We start from the raw sequence: 20,134 nt of genomic DNA, 5'->3' as shown, positions 1-20,134 counted from the left end.
GAACCTACAACCAAGATTACTCTACCCGGCAAGCATCTCATTTAGATTTGATGGAGAAATCAAAAGCTTTACAGACAAGCAAAAGCTAAGAGAATTCAGCACCACCAAACCAGCTCTACAACAAATGCTAAAGGAACTTCTCTAGCTGGGAAACACAAGAGAAGAAAAGGACCTACAAAAACAAACCCAAAACAATTAAGAAAATGGTCATAGGAACATACATATTGATAATTACCTTAAACATGAATGGATTAAATGCTCCAACCAAAAGACACAGGCTTGCTGAATGGATAAAAAACAAGACCCATATATATGCTGTATACAACAGACCCACTTTAGACCTAGGGACACATACAGACTGAACGTGAGGGGATGGAAAAAGATATTCCATGCAAATGGAAATCAAAAGAAAGCTGGAGTAGCTATACTCATATCAGATAAAATAGACTTTAAAATAAAGAATGTTACAAGAGACAAGGAAGGACACTACATAATGATCAAGGGATCAATCCAAGAAGAAGATATAACAATTATAAATATATATGCACCCAACATAGGAGCACCTCAATACATAAGGCAACTGCTAACAGCTATAAAAGAGGAAATCTACAGTAACACAGTAATAGTGGGGGACTTTAACACCTCACTTACACCAATGGACAGATCATCCAAAATGAAAATAAATAAGGAAACAGAAGCTTTAAATGACACAATAGACCAGATAGATTTAATTGATATATATAGGACATTCCATCCAAAAACAGCAGATTACACGTTCTTCTCAAGTGCGCACGGAACATTCTCCAAGATAGATCACATCTTGGGTCACAAATCAAGCCTCAGTAAATTTAAGAAAATTGAAATCATATCAAGCATCTTTTCTGACCACAATGCTATGAGATTAGAAATGAATTACAGGGAAAAAAACGTAAAAAACACAAACACATGGAGGCTAAACAATACGTTACTAAATAACCAAGAGATCACTGAAGAAATCAAAGAGGAAATCAAAAAATACCTAGAGACAAATGACAATGAAAACACGACGACCCAAAACCTATGGGATGCAGCAAAAGCAGTTCTAAGAGGGAAGTTTATAGCTATACAAGCCTACCTCAAGAAACAAGAAAAATCTTAAGTAAACAATCTAACCTTACACCTAAAGAAACTAGAGAAAGAAGAACAAACAAAACACAAAGTTAGCAGAAGGAAAGAAATCATAAAGATCAGAGCAGAAAAAAATGAAATAGGAACAAAGAAAACAATAGCAAAGATCAATAAAACTAAAAGCTGGTTCTTTGAGAAGATAAACAAAATTGATAAACCATTAGCCAGACTCATCAAGAAAAAGAGGGAGAGGACTCAAATCAATAAAATTAGAAATGAAAAAGGAGAAGTTACAACAGACACCGCAGAAATAGAAAGCATCCTAAGAGACTACTACAAGCAACTCTATGCCAATAAAGTGGACAACCTGGAAGAAATGGACAAATTCTTAGAAAGGTATAACCTTCCAAGACTGAACCAGGAAGAAACAGAAAATATGAACAGACCAATCACAAGTAATGGAATTGAAACTGTGATTAAAAATCTTCCAACAAACAAAAGTCCAGGACCAGATGGCTTCACAGGTGAATTCTATCAAACATTTAGAGAAGAGCTAACACCTATCCTTCTCAACTCTTCCAAAAAATTGCAGAGGAAGGAACACTCCCAAACTCATTCTATGAGGCCACCATCACGCTGATACCAAAAACAGACAAAGACACTACAAAAAAAGAAAATTACAGACCAATATCACTGATGAATATAGATGCAAAAATCCTCAACAAAATACTAGCAAACAGAATCCAACAACACATTAAAAGGATCATACACCACGATCAAGTGGGATTTATCCCAGGGATGCAAGGATTCTTCAATATATGCAAATCAATCAATGTGATACACCATATTAACAAATTGAAGAATAAAAACTATATGATCATGTCAATAGATGCAGAAAAAGCTTTTGACAAAATTCAACACCCATTTATGATAAAAACTCTCCAGAAAGTGGGCATAGAGGGAACCTATCTCAACATAATAAAGGTCATATATGACAAACCCACAGCAAACATCATTCTCAATGGTGAAAAACTGAAAGCATTTCCTGTAAGATCAGCAACGAGACAAGGATGTCCACCCTCACCACTATTATTCAACATAGTTTTGGAAGTCTTAGCCATGGCAATCAGAGAAGAAAAAGAAATAAAAGGAATACAAATTGGAAAAGAAGAAGTAAAACTGTCACTGTTTGCAGATGACATGGTACTATACATAGAGAATCCTAAAACTGCCACCAGAAAACTGCTAGAGCTAATTAATGAATTTGGTAAAGTTGCAGGATACAAAATTAATGCACAGTAATCTCTTGCATTCCTTACACTAATGATGAAAAATCTGAAAGAGAAATTATGGAAACACTCCCATTTACCATTGCAACAAAAAGAATAAAATACCTAGGAATACACCTACCTAGGGAGACAAAAGACCTGTATGCAGAACACTATAAGACACTGATGAAAGAAATTAGAGATGATACCAACAGATGGAGAGATATACCATGTTCTTGGATTGGAAGAATCAACATTGTGAAAATGACTCTACTACCCAAAGCAATCTACAGATTCAATGCAATCCCTATCAAATTACCAATGGCATTTTTTTACAGAAGTAGAACAAAAAGTCTTAAAATCTGTATGGAGACACAAAAGACCCCGAATAGCCAAAGCAGTCTTGAGGGAAAAAAATGGAGTGGGAGGAATCAGACTCCCTGACTTCAGACTATACTACAAAGCTACAGTAATCAAGACAATATGGTACTGACACAAAAACAGAAACATAGATCAATGGAACAAGACAGAAAGCCCAGAGATAAACCCACGCACCTATGGTCAACTAATCTATGACAAAGGAGGCAAAGATATACAATGGAGAAAAGACAGTCTCTTCAGTAAGTGGTGCTGGGAAAACTGGACAGCTACATGTAAAAGCATGAAATTAGAACACTCCCTAACACCATACACAAAAATAAAGTCAAAATGGATTCTAGACCTAAATGTAAGACCAGACACTATAAAACTCTTAGAGGAAAACATAGGAAGAACACTCTTTGACATAAATCACAGCAAGATCTTTTTTGATTCACCTCCTGGAGTAATGGAAATAAAAACAAAAATAAACAAATGGGACCTAATGAAACTTCAAAGCTTTTGCACAGCAAAGGAAACCATAAACAAGACGAAAAGACAACCCTCAGAATGGGAGAAAATATTTGCAAACGAATCAACGGACAAAGGATTAATCTCCAAAATATATAAACAGCTCATTCAGCTCAATATTAAAGAAACAAACACCCTAATCCAAAAATGGGCAGAAGACCTAAATAGACATTTCTCCAAAGAAGACATACAGACGGCCACGAAGCACATGAAAAGATGCTCAACATCACTAATTATTAGAGAAATGCAAATCAAAACTACAATGAGGTATCACCTCACCCCAGTTAGAATGGGCATCATCAGAAAATCTACAAACCACAAATGCTGGAGAGGGTGTGGAGAAAAGGGAACCCTCTTGCACTGTTGGTGGGAATGTAAATTGTTACAGCCACTATGGAGAACAATATGGAGGTTCCTTAAAAAACTAAAAATAGAATTACCATATGACCCAGCAATCCCACTACTGGGCATATACCCAGAGAAAACCGTAATTCAAAAAGACACATGCACCCGAATGTTCATTGCAGCACTATTTACAATAGCCAGGTCATGGAAGCAACCTAAATGCCCATCAACAGATGAATGGATAAAGAAGATGTGGTGCATATATACAATGGAATATTACTCAGCCATAAAAAGGAACGAAATTGAGTCATTTGTTGAGACGTGGATGGATCTAGAGACTGTCATACAGAGTGAAGTAAGTCAGAAAGAGAAAAACAAATATCGTATATTAACGCATGTATGTGGAACCTAGAAAAATGGTACAGATGAACTGGGTTGTAGGGCAGAAGTTGAGACACAGATGTAGAGAACAAACGTATGGACACCAAGGGGGGAAAACTGCGGTGGGGTGGGGATGGTGGTGTGCTGAATTGGGCGATTGGGACTGACATGTATAAAGTGATGTGTATAAAAATAAATAAATAAATAAATAAAATAGTAACAATTAACCTTACAGCTTACTTCTAAACAGAAATAATGGAAGCCAAAGACAACAGAATTGTGAAAGGACAGAAAGAAAACATCTATTAATATAGAATTCTATATACAACAAAAATACCTTTTGAAAATGAAAGTGTTATAGAAATATATTCTAAGAAACACAAACTGAGAGAATTCATCATTTGCAGACCTGCACTAAACAAATAACAAAAGCTGTTCTTTAGATAAAAGGAAAATGATTGAGGTGGAAAAGCTAATATGTGTGTAAGTGAATATAGAATATAATCAATATGTGTGAGGATTGAATAAAACATGAAGAAAAATGAAGAGAAATATATATGAAAACAATACTACATAATTGGAGAAAAGGGTAAATAAGGTTAAAGTGTATTAAAGTCCTTGCACTGTCTAGAAGGTGGTAAATTTATTAATTTATATTATAATTTAATAATTTGAAGATGCAAATTATAATCTCTAAACCCATACTTAGTATATAATAGTAAAAACATATATAACTAACAAGGTAATAAATGGTGTCATGATTAAAAATACAATTTAAAAAAAGTCAAAAGGAGCAAAAGTAATTAAGAATAGTTAGGAGGAGAAAGATAATAAATGATAAATTTAAAAATATATCAGTAATTACATTAAATAGCAAACAACTAAAACAAACAAACAAACAAAACATAATCGAGTACTCAGCCAATTTCAAGTAACTTCTTCCACTTCTAGGGTGGTCACTTAGACACTCAATACTGGCCTCCAGATACCTTTTATATTAATATTTTCTGATTGAGTACATTGGTTTTATAGTCAGTCCTCTTATTTTCATATATTATACTGTCTCTTATGAGGGTTAAATTATAAACACAGAGTACATACTCTGAAATTAATTTTAACTCAATACCACAACCATTATTATACTATGATCACTGTTACCTCTGTATCATAAGTCGTAGAATTTCATACCCAGCAGTAATATTACATTACTAGGATATATATGTATTTCCATTCATATGTAAGAATTCTTTTATAATGTAAAATCCTTTTTACTATGGCAGGAACCACACTGCTTTTTCTCTGTAGGGCATACTGATCAGTGTGTAATGGACATCATTTTTGGTTAAAATTTGGCTTTATTATCTTTTTGTGAATCTTTTAAAATCAGAAATGATAGGAAATTCTGTTTTTGAAGATCTACCTTTATTTTCATAATTTGGTCTCTGCTCACACAGTTTCATTTCAATTTGATAGTGCATATATATTTTTGCAGTACTAGAAAAAGATATAAAATATCTCAAGGGTTTTTGTAGGATATTTAATGATTTGTCATTTTGCTTATACAACAGTAGCCATAATTTCAGTTTATTTTGAAAATAGGTCCAGAGTTTACTTGAACTATAATCGTAATTTTGAACATTGTTTAAAAATAAGTGCTTAAATAAATGCTGTTATTATGTGTGAATTATATCTCAAAGCCATTATAAAACAAAATAGGTGCTGTATGTAGATGATCTTGACCACTTCAAGCTTATATCACTGTAAGCAGAGATCCAAAAAGAAGCCATTATTCATATAACTTGAATTATATATAAATCTGAACCAAAAATATTTCTCTTAAATCTAAAGTGAACCTGAAGTGGCTTTTTGATAGCCAGAGTATTTGTTTAACCTTGTTGTTCAACATCAGGATTATTATTTGTGAAACAGAAAGATTTTAATTATCAGCCATGGTTGAGGAACTTAATGTTTTGAGTTTTCTCATCATTTTCTTGGTAACTGCAAGTTAAAATTTTAAACATCAAAGCTGGGTGAAAAATGGGGCCATGCCTTTTTTATTTTATCTAACTGCTATATTGAGATATAATTCACGTACCATAAAATTCACCATTTTAAAGAGTATGGTAGTTTTCAATATATTCACAGAGTTTAAGTAAGCCATGTCTTTTTAAAGGAAATATTTACAAACTGTGATACTTGTATCAGGAAACAGAGCATTTTGAACATAATTTCTTGAAGATCATTTGAACTTTTTTTGAGCAGTGAAATAACTTTCATTTTGCACACAATTCAGCATCTATGATAGTAGCCAGACATGTAACAGGTTCTCAATAAATTTTAATTAAATAAGTGAAATTTGGTAAAAAAAAAAAAAATAGTGGATTATCTCTAAAGGTCATATTTTCCAGGTCATATGGAGCCCTTTTTTTTTTTTTTAACTTTTTATTTTATATTGGAGTTCAGGTGATTAAAAATGTTGTGTTAATTTCAGGTGTACAGCAAGGTGATTCAGCTCTACATTTACATGTATCTATTCTTTTGAACTTTGTTTTTAATTTTATAAATAAAGAGGCCAGCCGAAATCAACTTTGGATTTATTAAATCCCACTTATATCTAGTGGGGGGTTGTTTATTTGGTTCTGGTGTATATTTAGTGTACGCTGGCAAGTGTTAGGATTGACGCTCTTGCTCCCTTCAGACAGTCTCTGAATTTGTAATTATCTCATAAGCTGAGTTCTTCACATTTTTTAATTGTAAAATTGATAGTGCAAAAAGTGAATTTGGTCATTTTTTTCTATCAATTTGAAGTTATGTGTGATAAACTCCAAATAATGTCTTTAATATGAGTATTAATATAAAGTGAAGTTATGTAGAAGACCTTTTTGTTGGCCCTCTGTTATTCAGAATTTATTTATTCAGGATTTTTCTATTATACTGGTTATAAGGAGGCTAAGCTTGAAGCGATAAATAAACATCAGTTTTGACATTAGCCGTTCCAGGAAACAAAGTCAGCACCCTGGAGTATAATGCCTAAGTACAGAAAGAAACACAAGAGCCAAAACCATTTTTTTTTTTTGTATGTACTTTTCTTTTTCCCTCCTTCTCTGATGATCTAATAAATATTTTCCCAGAATGATGAGAACATGTCTTAAAATTTTGTTTTATTTTTCTTTTAAGGTAGAGATGCAGATAGGAGTTGCTGAGTTATATTTTTCTTGCTTCTTTATTATAGCCTCTTACTGGTTAAGAAAGAAGCATATAGTTTTGCCATTAATCTTACCAGCATTGCATGCTGTAGTTTGTCACAGGAGTGCCTTGTTTGTCAACTTTTATGCTCTGTTTACTGAATTTGTAGCTCTTTAATTTTCCTCCCCAGGGCTTTTTGTGCTGAACTGAAATATATAATTATCTTTCCTAGCATGTTGTTTTTAACAACACATTACAGAGTGCAAGGGCTAGCAAATATGACATTTTCTTTAAGTTCATTAGAGTTACTTTGTTACTCTTATTTTATCTTTCTTACAGTAAGGCTTCATTAATCTCAGTTCCTTTTGCTTGGCTAGTAATTGGTAATCACAAAAATGTAATGGACTGTTGATTAAAATGAAACTAACATGAAAAATACTCTGATAAATATAAAGCGAAGGGGAAAATGATGCCATAATTACACTTGTGGATATGAGAAAAAAATAAATGGATATGGATTTCCCCCCAGGATATTGCAAATACTGTTTATTGAAAAGCAACATGGCGTTCTATGCAGTTGTAGCCAGTCCATTTATTATTTGTCCCCCTTCCAGGACTTCAGATGAGGCAAGACCCCATCCCATTGCTTTCAGAATCTTCCTTGTCCTTTTTGTGGAACTTGTCATGAAAGATCACACCTGTGGATGAACCATCTACCACTTTTCACAATTGACATGATGCACATATATAGAGATTATACATTTAGCAAATAAATAAATAAACAATTGATCCTAACAGGTAAATAGAATTAGCACAGTTTTTGTATTTGAAAAAAGAGAGAATTAAAGAATCAGTGAATGATATAAGTCAATACACTGTATAAATGGAAACATGGAAAACATTTAATTTTGCCAGTCATCAAAGAATTGAAAACAGTGATGTTGTTTAATTTATACATTAAACTATATGGGAAAAAACTAAAGACAGTTGTCTGTTGAAACTGTTGAAATTATACATTACTGATGGCTGTGTAAATTGGTGCTATGATGATTTTTGAAGATAATTTAGTAATACATTTTAAGTGCCACAAAATTTTTTGTATCTTTTGACTTTAAATAAATTTCTAAAAGTAGAATGACTAAGGAATTAAGCCCCCAAATGGAAAGACTATATATGTAGATGTTCATTGTGGCCTCACTCATAATAGTGAAATAGTGGAAATAAGTGATACATTACAGGAATAGTTATATAAATTCTGATGTTTCAGCATATTGAAACGTGGTTAGACAAAATGGTAATTTTAAAGAGTTAAGTAGCAGCTTAGGACAATGCTTATATAATATTGGGTGAAAACAAAATTCAGATTATGTCTATGGTGAATAGAACTCTAAAATTATTTCTGGACTCTTTGCAGAAGAAATACAAAGTAAATAAAACACAGTTATTGAGTGTGGTAGCATTTGATTAATTAGTTTTTTTGTTTCTGCAGTAAAATAGTTTTCAGACATATTTTTAAAACATTGAACATTTTCTTCTTCCTCTCCCATCAATAATCACTACCTAAACCCTTTGGGAAGCAAGGGGCAAGAACTAGATAAAGAAGCAGATTGGCGTTGCAGATCAGATGGGAATATTTAGATACCAGGAAAGAGGAAAGGATAAATTGTGAATAGTCTATTTAATTTTTTTTTTTACTTCATCACAGTCTCTGTACTACCTGCTCCCATATCAATGTTGTCTTTAAGAAGCAGTGTGCCATAATGGATTCAGCACAGGGTTTAGGTCAGATGGCTGATGCAAATTCTGAATCTATCACTTGTTAGCTAACTGATTTTCAGTAAATAATTTAACTTATTCAACATTTTTTATTTGTAAAAAGTATTGGGTGAATTAATTAGGATAGTATATATAAGAGATTTTTCAAAATATAAAGCTCTTTGCAAATTTTGTTACTGTTTTTAATAAACTTGCATGTAAGTTGAAATAGGAAAAAGATGAGATATACTTAGTAGACTGAATTTAATGGATGTTTGGAATGTTCCTAAAAGTATTTTTTCCCGTTCTGTTGCAGGGATCTTTTATTTAGCCAGGTGTATGACAAATTAAGTGAGAATTCAGTGGCCAAAGGAGTGTTTTTGGAGTGCCTTGAACCATATATTTTAAGTGATAAATTGGTGGGGATCACACCCCAGGTAATGAAAGACTTGATTGTTCATTTCCAAGATAAAAAATTAATGGAAAATGTGGAAGCCCTCATTGTACATATGGATATCACCAGCCTAGATATTCAGCAGGTGAGTTTATAGGCAGTCTACTAATTTATGGAATAAACATCATTCCTTTATTGAATATATTTACCTGACTCATTGGGCCTTACTCTGTCTTTCATCAACCCTAATTATTTTTTAGCACTTTTTGGTACAAGGTCTCATAAACTTATATATGTCAATATATTTCTTAGCAGTGTTCTTTACTTAAAGCTAGATTAGGAACTCCTGCAAGCCAGTAGTCTTCGGTTTCCTTGACATCCCCCAGAGCTCTTAGCATAGGGTTTATATTTGGTAGTTGCTCGATAAATGCTTATTGGTCTATCCTTCTTCATCAGTTTGTTTGTTCACTACTACAATTTTCATCCTGCAAGTGAATTTCAACTATAAGCACTTCCACGTGAAAAATAGAATATTTTTACTTTTGAGAGTATGATGCCATTTTTTTGAAAAGCTAGTTTATATGTCCAGAGTTGATAACTTTCATACATTAAGTTTTGAAATGCAGGGCATAGTATAAGAAGCAAACTTCAGGACATCTTAGCATGATCAGCCAGCTCATTGATAATATACCTCCAGTATATCTGAGGTCTCCACATAAGTTTTAAGTCCTTAATTGAGGAGCAATATGTATCTGACCTAAGACACTTCACTCTTAACTCTTCATTTAACTCTTCAGTCCTAATGCTGAGCAAAGGCACAAAGGTACCAAGGTGCTGAGCCCTACTGAGCTAAAATACGGTGACTTACAAACTTAGAAGGACCAAAGGTTTTTTGTTTGTTTGTTTGTTTGTTTTTAATGTGCAAAATCACACGGAAATGAAGGGTTTGGAAAATGGTTATTGTTTTCTTCATGGAAGTTTGCAAAGGCCAGGTCCTCTTTACATATGCCTTTCTGTCATGTGGGTAATTTGGCGTAATCTTCATGTCTGACAATAGGTCTGGTGATTTGAGAGCATGTTATCAATCTAGCTTTATTTACTATCACTGATATAAGAGAAATTTCTAATTTCTTCTCCTTCCAACATTTTTAGCTTTTTCTCCAACACTAGGTAAATATTCTCTGCTCTTTTTCATGTTAAAACAACAGTTTAAACAATCTCCCCTTCTCTCCGTATCCAGCCTTCCCCTCCTTCCCCTTTGGTTACTGCCATATCACATTTCCCACTTGCAGCCAGATCCCTCCCTCCCTCCCTCCTTTCTTCCTTCCTTCCTTCCTCCACCCCTTTCCCTTTTTCTTTCTTTCCCACATTTCTTGAAAGCATTCTCTAAGTTGCCTCTTCCATTTCATTCACATCCTAATATTTCTTCAGCTTTACTTTCACTAGAGTCTGTAATGACCTCCAATGCTTTAGTGACCCTGGTGGACAAGGCTTATCATAAGGCTTACATTAGCAAAAAAAAGTTTGATAATAAACAGACAAACAAGTCAACAAGCCAGAAATATCCAAAACAAGTATTATGTTAAAAGTCAAACAGGCAGTATGATAAAGAGAGAATGAGATCTCTTAGATGGGTCAGTTATAGAAAACCAAGAAAGTAACATTGAGTCTGATCGAATCCGGAATCTGAATGACAAGAAGGAATCAGTAGTGCAGAAATCTTGGAGGAGAAGACTGTTACAGGTAAAAACAACAGCTAATGCAAAAAAAAAAAAAAAAAAAAGATTTGTGTTGGGTGCTAAAAGTTACAGATAAAAGGCAAACAGAGCTTGGTTGAAAGAGAGAGGTAGCCCTTTCAGGGCAAGGTACAGATTTTTCCTTTTTATTCTGAGTGCTATAGGAAATCATTAAAAGGTTTTAAGTGAGATCACTCTGATTTGCCTATAGATAAGAGAATGAGGGGTGGGGGCCAAGTACAGAAGAAACAAGGAGATTGGTTAAGAGCTGGTCCAGGAGGTAGTCCTGGCCAGAGATGATAGTGGTGAGATGGAGAGAGATGGCCTGACTTTGGATACATTTTGGAGGTAGAACTTATTTGCTGATGAATTGGACCTAAAGGTGTGGAAAGAGAGAATTTAAGGCTGTTGCCTAATTTTTTGGCTTGAAAAACAAGGTGGATAGTGATTCCTTTAAGAAGATTGGAAGACTGGGGTAGGTCTAAGTTTGGGAGACAAAATCAGGAGTTGTATTTTGCCATTTTATTTTGATAGCTACTAGACACTCAGGTGAAGATATCAAGTTAGTGGTTGGATATATGGGTCAGAGGAGAGGTTAGGGCTGAAGCTGTAAAGAGATGTATGATCATGGCACTGGCTGAGAGGGCGGAAAGTGAGAGAAGGAGAAGAGGTCCCAGAACATGCCTTTGTCTAGAAGGACTCTCCCATGACACCTCACTTCCATTTTCCCTCAGACTAGTAGTTTGTTTTCCCTTTGGCTATTCCTTGTCATTCTCCTTTGTTGACCTCTACTCTTCCACTTCGGTCTTCTCCTGTCACTCAGTAGTATAATATAGCTCTCGTAGGAACAGTATATAGGGTACTCTATACTTAAGTCATCTCTATTCCTCTTCCTAATCCCTTCATCTCTATTCCTCATCCTTACTGCTCCTTCTGCCTGCAGAGCCCCTAGTTTCCACATCGGCTTTTGGCTCACATACATGTATCTGTTAGGTCCTAACTTAAATATTGCTCCCTCAGGGATGACCTTCTGAATACTCCAGACCAAGTCAAGTTCCTTTATAGACTTACCACATTCGTAAATGAACTATTTGTGTAATTGAGTATCTTCCCTAAGTCATAATTCATGCACCATTTTGTGCCCCTTCTTTTGGTGAGTGTCCAGGATGAATGGAAGTTCTTTTAGGGTAGAGAATAGGTCTGGGTTTGTCTTACCTATCACTTTATCCGCAGTGCCTAGGAGAGGACCTGAATATAGATGTTCAGTAAATATTTGTAGAACTAGTGACCAAAGGTAAGATGGATATGGAAAGGGGGAGGATAAAGAAGAAATAAAATCAGACATTGGGGGATGTTTAAAAGTAGCTATTGTACTGTTGAAAGTAACATTGAACCTACAACAGATCTTACCCTGGCATTGTGTTTGAGTACTTCAATTTCAGTTTTTTTCAGAGAAGGAATAAGAAAAATTAGGAAAGAGAATTTAAGATCTTCCCCATTCTTAAAGCTTTGAGGAAAGTTATTGGTGAGATTTGCTCAATTGTGTGGACCAAGCAACTTTTCCTTTTTACAGGTAGTTCTCATGTGTTGGGAAAATCGGCTATATGATGCTATGATCTATGTCTACAACAGAGGCATGAATGAATTTATTAGTCCAATGGAGGTAAAATACGTTCTAACTTATACGCATATTTAACACTGTCTATTAATGTTTTTTCCCTTCTCTCCATTTGCTTTGAATAGTTTGTTTTCATCCAATCACTTTAAAATTTCTTGTAGATTTATTAGACTTGCACCCATTGTTATTTAGGACTTTAGATAGTCTTTAGTTTTATACCTTCTACCATTGCTTTCTTTTTTAATCTGCATAAGTAGGTATTTAAATCCCAGGGAACAACAGATAAAATTAAAAGCCCATTAGACTTTAAGATTTTTTCTAAAAAATTTTGATATTATTATAGCTTTTCCAAAAGGTTTAAGAAATTCATTATATATATTTACTGTATAGAGTAATGGCACTATTGAGTAATATTATTTTGTAGATATATTCTTCTAGGGGAAGGTCCTGAAAATGGTGGGAGGTCATGATTTGCCAATTGCTAATTTGTTGCTTTTCCTATTTCAGAATTTTATAGCATTTATTATAATTTCTTATTCTCCTTACCGTTAGAAGAGAGCATCTAAAAAGCATTTGGGCTTATTTTAAAAAGAACCAAACCCATCTTCATCTTGTTATTTCCCTTAAATTTATAGACAGAATTATGGGTTATGGATGTCGTGCCCTGCCAGCCCATTGCTTTATTACAGTGACTTCATTACCTGGATCAGAAGACCCAGGCTTCTCCTGAAGGCATCCAGTCAACTTTTTTGCATATTTAATGGACATCCAAAACCATCTTCAGTATTAAGTCAGCAGTCATCCTATGATATTTCAGTCTTCTTTAAATATATTTAGCTTGGTAGGTGAATATCCCTCTAATTCATAACTCCTTCAGTTTTGGCTGTACTTCTTGTCTCTTGGTCATTTTCCAAATGAGTGCCACAGCCCTCCCCACTGGTTTTGACCTTGACTGTCTGTATTTCAGATAAGTATTTTTAACATTTGCACACCTCTTAGCTGACTCTTCAGTGAGGTCCATGACCTGCGCGCATGCAAAAATGTTCTCCGTCCCACTATTAAACCACAATTAGGAAGAATTAATGCAGTTTCTAGTTTCTCTCAAAATAATCTGTGAAAACAGATTCTAATTTGATGCATTCTATGTTGATTAAAATGGTTGTGGGGTTTTTGTTATTGTTGCTTTTGAAGTTTTTGTTTTGTGTGGATTCCTTATTCCTCAAAATCTGGTTTGCATTTATAGCTATGCATCTCAGATGGAACACTTTTCTATTGACGTTGCCTTGTTTTGCGTTAAGAGTAGTTTTCAAGTTAATGACTTTCAGCAGGAGCTTGGTATTTGTTATTAAATAGTCATTTGGAGATTTTAGCAGTGGGAAGTTAGATGCATCCTGTGATTGCTATTTTATAATTCTCTGCCTATAAAAGAGATCACTATTCAGTGTTTAAAGTTTAGTTATTTCAGTTTAAAGAGATTTAAACTGAAAATCACAGTGATTTACCAGTGATCCTACTAAAACAGTTCATGTCCACATTTAGTCATTTCAGTTTAAGGTCCAAATTAAAAGAATCTGAAAAAGAATAGATATATGTATAACTAAATCTTTTTGCTGTACACCTGAAACTAACACAACATTGTAAATCAACTATACTCCAATATAAAATAAAAATTTAAAAAAAAAGAGGAACTGTAGTGCCTTTTGAAATTTTCTAGATTTTCTAGAATGAAAGACAGTGTCATCATACTTGAGATGACTACCATAGTTTCTGAAATCTTTAGTTCTATCTAGTTTTGGCTGCTTCTGAGTGCCTTGTGTTGGGAGGAAAAACTTTTCCTCTACCACCTGAAACCCGAATGGTGGGGAGAGGGCTGCGAATGAACTGACAACAGGAGAAAAGACAAGGTTTATTCACAGTTGTACCGGGAGCATGCAGAAATGAGTAAATCACTGAACAACCAGAGAAGTAAAGGTTTATATACCAGTTTAACGAAATTTGGGGTGTGAGGGAGGGATTTAGGTTTTCCTTGGAGAATATGAATAGTTTTATTGAGCTTTTTGTTGCTAATGAACAGCTGGCTTTGCACCACCTCCCAGTGCTAAGGGTCAATCTTCTCCTAAATAGGAAACTCCCTCCCAGGAAGGCCAACATAGTTTTGCCATTAATCTTGTGTTTTCAGGGGCTCTGCTTATATTTAGATGTTTGTTTCTATGGCTGCTGACTGTTCACATGTTTTCAGCTTAAAGTAATCTTACCCTTTTGGTGGGCTATTAATCCCTTGACTTGCTTACTATTTTTTAAAGAATAAAGTACTTTTAGGAACCTAAGGATATCTTATATTAGAAATAATGATCTCAACAAGGACCTTCTTCTAACTGGTATTTATTAAATGGTTTCTTTCAGTGAGGAATATAACAATAATGATTTCCCAGTGATCCTACGAAAACAGTTCATGTCCACATTAAGAGTTTTTATATTTAATCTTAATAGCAAATGACTATCTGATTTAATCAGAGAAAGGTGATTAATAGCATAAGATTTAGATTATTTTTTAAAATATTTTTTTCAGATGATGTTGATTGTTTTCCTATTAATTTTTATGCAGAAACTTTTCAGAGTCATTGCACCTCCTTTGAATGCAGGGAAGACGCTAACAGGTATTAATTTTCTAAGCCTTAATTTTTTTCTCTTTAAAAATATTATTTAAATAACAAAATTCACCAATTTTATGCATACAGTGTGAACTTTGATAATCGTACATGATCATGTAACCACCACCATAATCAAATTTTAGAAGGAGCAATATAGTTCCTTCACACTAAAAAGTTTCCTCCTGTCCCTTGTACTCTAACCTTTCCCCACAGTCCCATCTCCAGGCAATCACTGATCTACTATCCTTTATTGCTATTCATGTAAGTAGATCATACACTATGTAATCTTGATCTTGGTGTTTTATTTCTTTCACTTAGCTTAATGTTTTTTAAATTCATCCATGTCGTTGCATATATTATTTTGTTCCCTTTAATTGCTGAATGGTATTCCATGGGTTGGATATACTGTTATTTGTTTATCTGTTAACCAGTTGAAGGACATTCAAGTTGCTTCTGGATTGGAGTTATTATAAGTAATGCTGCTACGTTTGCGAATGAGTTTGTTATGTTTTTAATTAAACTTTTTATTATGAGGAAATTGTAGCTTCACATGCAATTGTATGAAATGACACAAGAGATCCAGTATACTCTTTACCCATTTTCCCTCGGTGATAACATCTTGCAAACCTAAAGCACAATATCACAACCAGATATTCACATTGATAAAGTCACGATACAGAACAGTTTTATCACCACAGGTATCCTTATGTTGTCCTTATCCTCCATTGCTGACTCCTAGCTATGAATAAGTTTTTGTGTGGGCATATGTGTTCATTCTTCTTGGGCAACTACCTAGAATGGAATGGATGGATTGTATGGTAAATGTATGTTTTACTTTCTAAGGTACTACTATTTGGTTTTTCAAAATGGCTGTACCATTTTGCATTCCCATCAGCAACATATGAGAGTTCTGATAGCTCCATATCCTTGCAGGCACTTGGTACTGTCAGTCTTTTTACGTCTTTTAAAAATTTTAGCCATTCTAGTGGGTGGATAATGGTATCACATTGTGATTTAAATTTTTATTTTCCTGGTGGTTAGTGATGTTCAGCATCTTTTCATGTGCTCTTGCCCATTCACGTATCTTTTTTGTGAATCATCTGTTTAAATCTTTTAGCACTTTTTAGAAGGTTAAGGAAGAGGTGTTATTTGACTTCATATTATTGAGTTCTAGGCACGTGAACTCCCCACCGGAGCCTGTAAGAGTTCTTTATGTAGTCTGGATACAAGACATTTTAAAATATGTGTTTCGCAAAAATTTTCTCCCAGTCCATTGCTTACCGTTTTGTTTTTTTAACCATGTTTTCCAAAGAACAAAAGTTTTTAATCTTCATGAGGTCCATTTTATTTATTTTTCTTCAGTAGTTTTAGACCTTTGATGTTCTGGTTAAGAAATCTTTGTCCAACTCAACATCATAAAGATTTTACATGCCCACGTCCTTCTAGAGTTCCAGAAATATGTTGGAGCTTTTGAAAGCCCCTGCAGACCTCTCATTCTCCAGTTTTTCCTTTTAAGTTTTTTGGTGGGTCTCTAATTAGTCTCTTCTGGGGGCACTGCCTCTGGCACCTGTAAAGTTAAATAATGTGCCTTGGGGATAGTGCTGTTTGCTTAGAGTAAGCTCTGAGTCAGGACAAAAAAAAGACAAGCCCTGAGAATGGAGCTGTTGAGTGAGCTGCCAGATAGGTTAGATAGTGACAGTTCTCTTAAGGATGGGCTTTTGGGGAGCTCCAAACCCATTTTGCCCCCTGGAGTGGTTGCTAGGTTGCTGGTTTTCACAGCTACCATAGCTGCAAGGCGGTTGGTTTCAAAGCTACGGTGAAGGTGGGGGAAGGGGGATGGGACTAGGTAATGTTAAGCCACCATGAAGCTCACAGTTCTTACCGAGATTCAGGCATTTTTCTTGAATAAACATTCCGTGGATTATTGCAAGCCTTCAGTTAATTTCAAGAGTTCTGGAAAAGTTGATTTTGACTGTTTCTGCCAGTATTCTCTTTGCTTTCATGGAGGAGCAGATTACTGAAGGTTATTCCTCCACCATCTCATAGGTCAGTCCCTCTGGGTTTTGGTTTTGTTTGGTTTGCTCTTTTTTCCTCTCTGTTCTTCTCCTTGGGTGATTTCTATTGCTCTACTTTCAGGTTCACGCTTTGATGTAAACTCAGCTGTTAAATACACTCAGTGCATTTTTATCTTCCACAATAGTAATTTTCAGTTCTGTAATTTTTATTTGGTTCTTTTTTTATTGTTTCTGTTTCTTTCCTGCATCTCTTCATTTATCTGTTCAAATTTTCATGCATTGAAACATGTTTTATTTCATTGAGGATAAATATAATAGTTGATTTAAAATTCTTATCAGTTCTAACATTTTGTTCATTTCAGGATTGGACTTGATTTTCTTTTCTCTTAAGAAAAATATATTTTATTATCTTGTTCCTTCACATGTTGGATAATTTTAGATTGTATCCTGGATATTTGAATGTTACATTATGGAGATTCTGGGTTCTATTATTTTTCTTCACTGAGAATTTTTTCTCTTTATTTTATCAGGTAATTTTCTTGGCTGGGCTTGAATTGCAGACTCTTTCTATTGTGGCTTTCTAGTGTGTCTCCAGTCTCTTCTCAAAAGGTCCTTTGTCTTTAGCTGGTCTGCTTTGATTCTGTCCCACGTGTGTGGCTTAGGGATCAGTCAGTGATGAAGGTAGTCAAGTTTGAGGATCCTCTTTCTGGCTTTCTTTTTGCAAGATTCTGCCAGTCTGTTTACTGTTCACATGTCCTACCTTCTCTAGTTCCCCAACCAGAAAAATTGCTGGTTTTCCCATGTGAGCCCCGAGCTGCTGCTGTGCTTGCCACACAGAGTGCACTTAGTCACAGGCTGAAAGCCTGTGAGGGTAACTTACTTGTATACCTCCCTGTCTCCTCTCCTCTGAGCACATGAACTCCACACCAGAGCCTGTCTGCTTCTCTTCACACTTCAGGACCTTCAGGGAGGGAACTCCAGTCGTGGTTCTGACTTTTTCTGTATGGCTGAGCTGCTTTGACTGTTGTTTGTACATGGTGGTTTAGGGATCAGTCACGGATGTGGGTAGATAGTTTGGAGATCCCCTCTTTGACTCTTTCCCTTTTGGGCTTCCCCTAGTCTCTTCCACATTCATGGTTTCCTGGCTGCACTTTTCTGGTCCCCTGTGCCAGAAAGATTAGGAGTTCTCCATCCCCCACCGCCTCTGTGTGAAGTTACTTGTGTGGCTGCCAGTCTGTCCTCTTCCCAGTGAGTGTGAACTCGCTGCCAGACTTGTCTACTTCTATCTCCTCTTCAGTAGCTTCAGGTAGCGTTTCGTATTATGTCCAGGTTTTATAGGTTTTTTTTTTCTGTAAGGACAGGAGCACGGAGGGTAATTTGGTAGAGTCTTAGTCCCTCTTTAGTCTTAGTCCGTTTTCAGTTGCCCTGAAACTAATCCTTTTGAAACAAACTTGAAAATTGTCTTCCACATAATATATGTAGCAGAAGTTAAAGTAGACTATTAAGAACTCCAACCAACAAGGACCTACTTTAAAAAAAAAAAAAAAAGACTATTAAGAATTCCAAATGGAGTGGATGAGCTTTTGCAACAGAAAATTGTCTAAAAAAAGATTTTGGGGGCTTCCCTGGTGGCACAGTGGTTGAGAACCTGCCTGCCAATGCAGGGGGCACGGGTTCGAGCCCTGGTCTGGGAGGATCCCACGTGCCGCGGAGCAGCTGGGCCCGTGAGCCACAATTGCTGAGCCTGCGCGTCTGGAGCCTGTGCTCCGCAACAGGAGAGGCCGCGATGGTGAGAGGCCCGCGCACCGCGATGAAGAGTGGTCCCCACTTGCCGCAACTAGAGAAAGCCCTCACACAGAAACGAAGACTCAACACAGTCATAAATAAATAAATAAAAGAACGTGAATTTCTTAAAAAAAAAAAAGATTTTGGGGAGAGAAAAGTAGAAAGGGGGTCAGGAAAATTAAATACTGTGTCAATTCAGTATACATTTACCAAGCACTTCCATGTTCCCGATGCTGTGCTGGATGCTAGGAACACAGAGATAGACAGACTCCATGCCCTTAAACTCATAGTAATGGAAAAATGGAGATGGATACGTTAAACAAGTAAATTTAACTCTCTCTAGGAATATCATGAGCTAGATGCATCCTATCTGAGATTTCTAGCAATAAAGGTTTATCTAATTAGCCAGTAAACATGTACCATGCTAATTGAGTTGGATCAAATAACATTTGGGACTTCTGGTTTTTGGTCTGGCAGAGAAAGAATTTAGAAGTCACCACTCTGTCCTACCAACAAGTAAAAAGCTCAACAAACTGAAAAATCAACACTTCTTCTTAGATCTGCCAGAGAAGTAAGGTCACAGGCCAAACCATTGCACCAAAAACTAGAGAGACAGGCAGATGCAGAAAATCACAACTGACAGGATCAGACATCTCTGCAGGAACCAGTGCTAGGGTAGGAAAATCTGAACTGCAATTGATGATTTGTTGCAGGCTCAATGTGAACAAGCCTGAAATTTAAAAACTCCAGGAGGACCCGGTCGTAGGGAAGCCTCCACACTTTTGTGAAATTTACCTCCAGGACTGCTACCGGGTTCTCACGGTGATCATCAGAGAAAAATCCCTTGTGCTTCTGCAGGAGGGTGGGGGAAAGGAACCATTTTGAAATATGTCAGAGTATTCTGTGTTTCTTAACTAAAGCCGCCCTTCAGGAAAAACTATTTTGCCAAAGCTTGACCTGCTGTGGGTTTATCAGAGCCAAACTTACCTGGGAGAAGGAAAATAC

The 20,134-nt window shown here is 35.5% G+C and overlaps 1 protein-coding gene across 5 annotated transcripts in view; it reads left to right on the top strand.

Annotated features, from left to right (window-relative positions):
* The window catches only part of VPS8 (VPS8 subunit of CORVET complex), a 287,700-nt gene that overhangs the window by 94,301 nt on the left and 173,265 nt on the right, over positions 1 to 20,134 (top strand). For all 5 annotated transcript variants that reach the window (XM_082392935.1, XM_082392936.1, XM_082392937.1 and 2 more), the window contains exons 22-24: positions 9,247 to 9,469; positions 12,634 to 12,723; positions 15,284 to 15,335. In XM_082392935.1, coding sequence (XP_082249061.1) covers positions 9,247 to 9,469; positions 12,634 to 12,723; positions 15,284 to 15,335 — 365 coding nt within the window. The remainder of the gene's footprint in view (positions 1 to 9,246; positions 9,470 to 12,633; positions 12,724 to 15,283; positions 15,336 to 20,134) is intronic.

Source organism: Balaenoptera borealis (assembly GCF_965194805.1).
Source record: "Balaenoptera borealis genome assembly, chromosome: 5".
NCBI lineage: Eukaryota > Metazoa > Chordata > Mammalia > Artiodactyla > Balaenopteridae > Balaenoptera > Balaenoptera borealis.
This window is presented reverse-complemented; position numbering and strand designations above follow the sequence as displayed.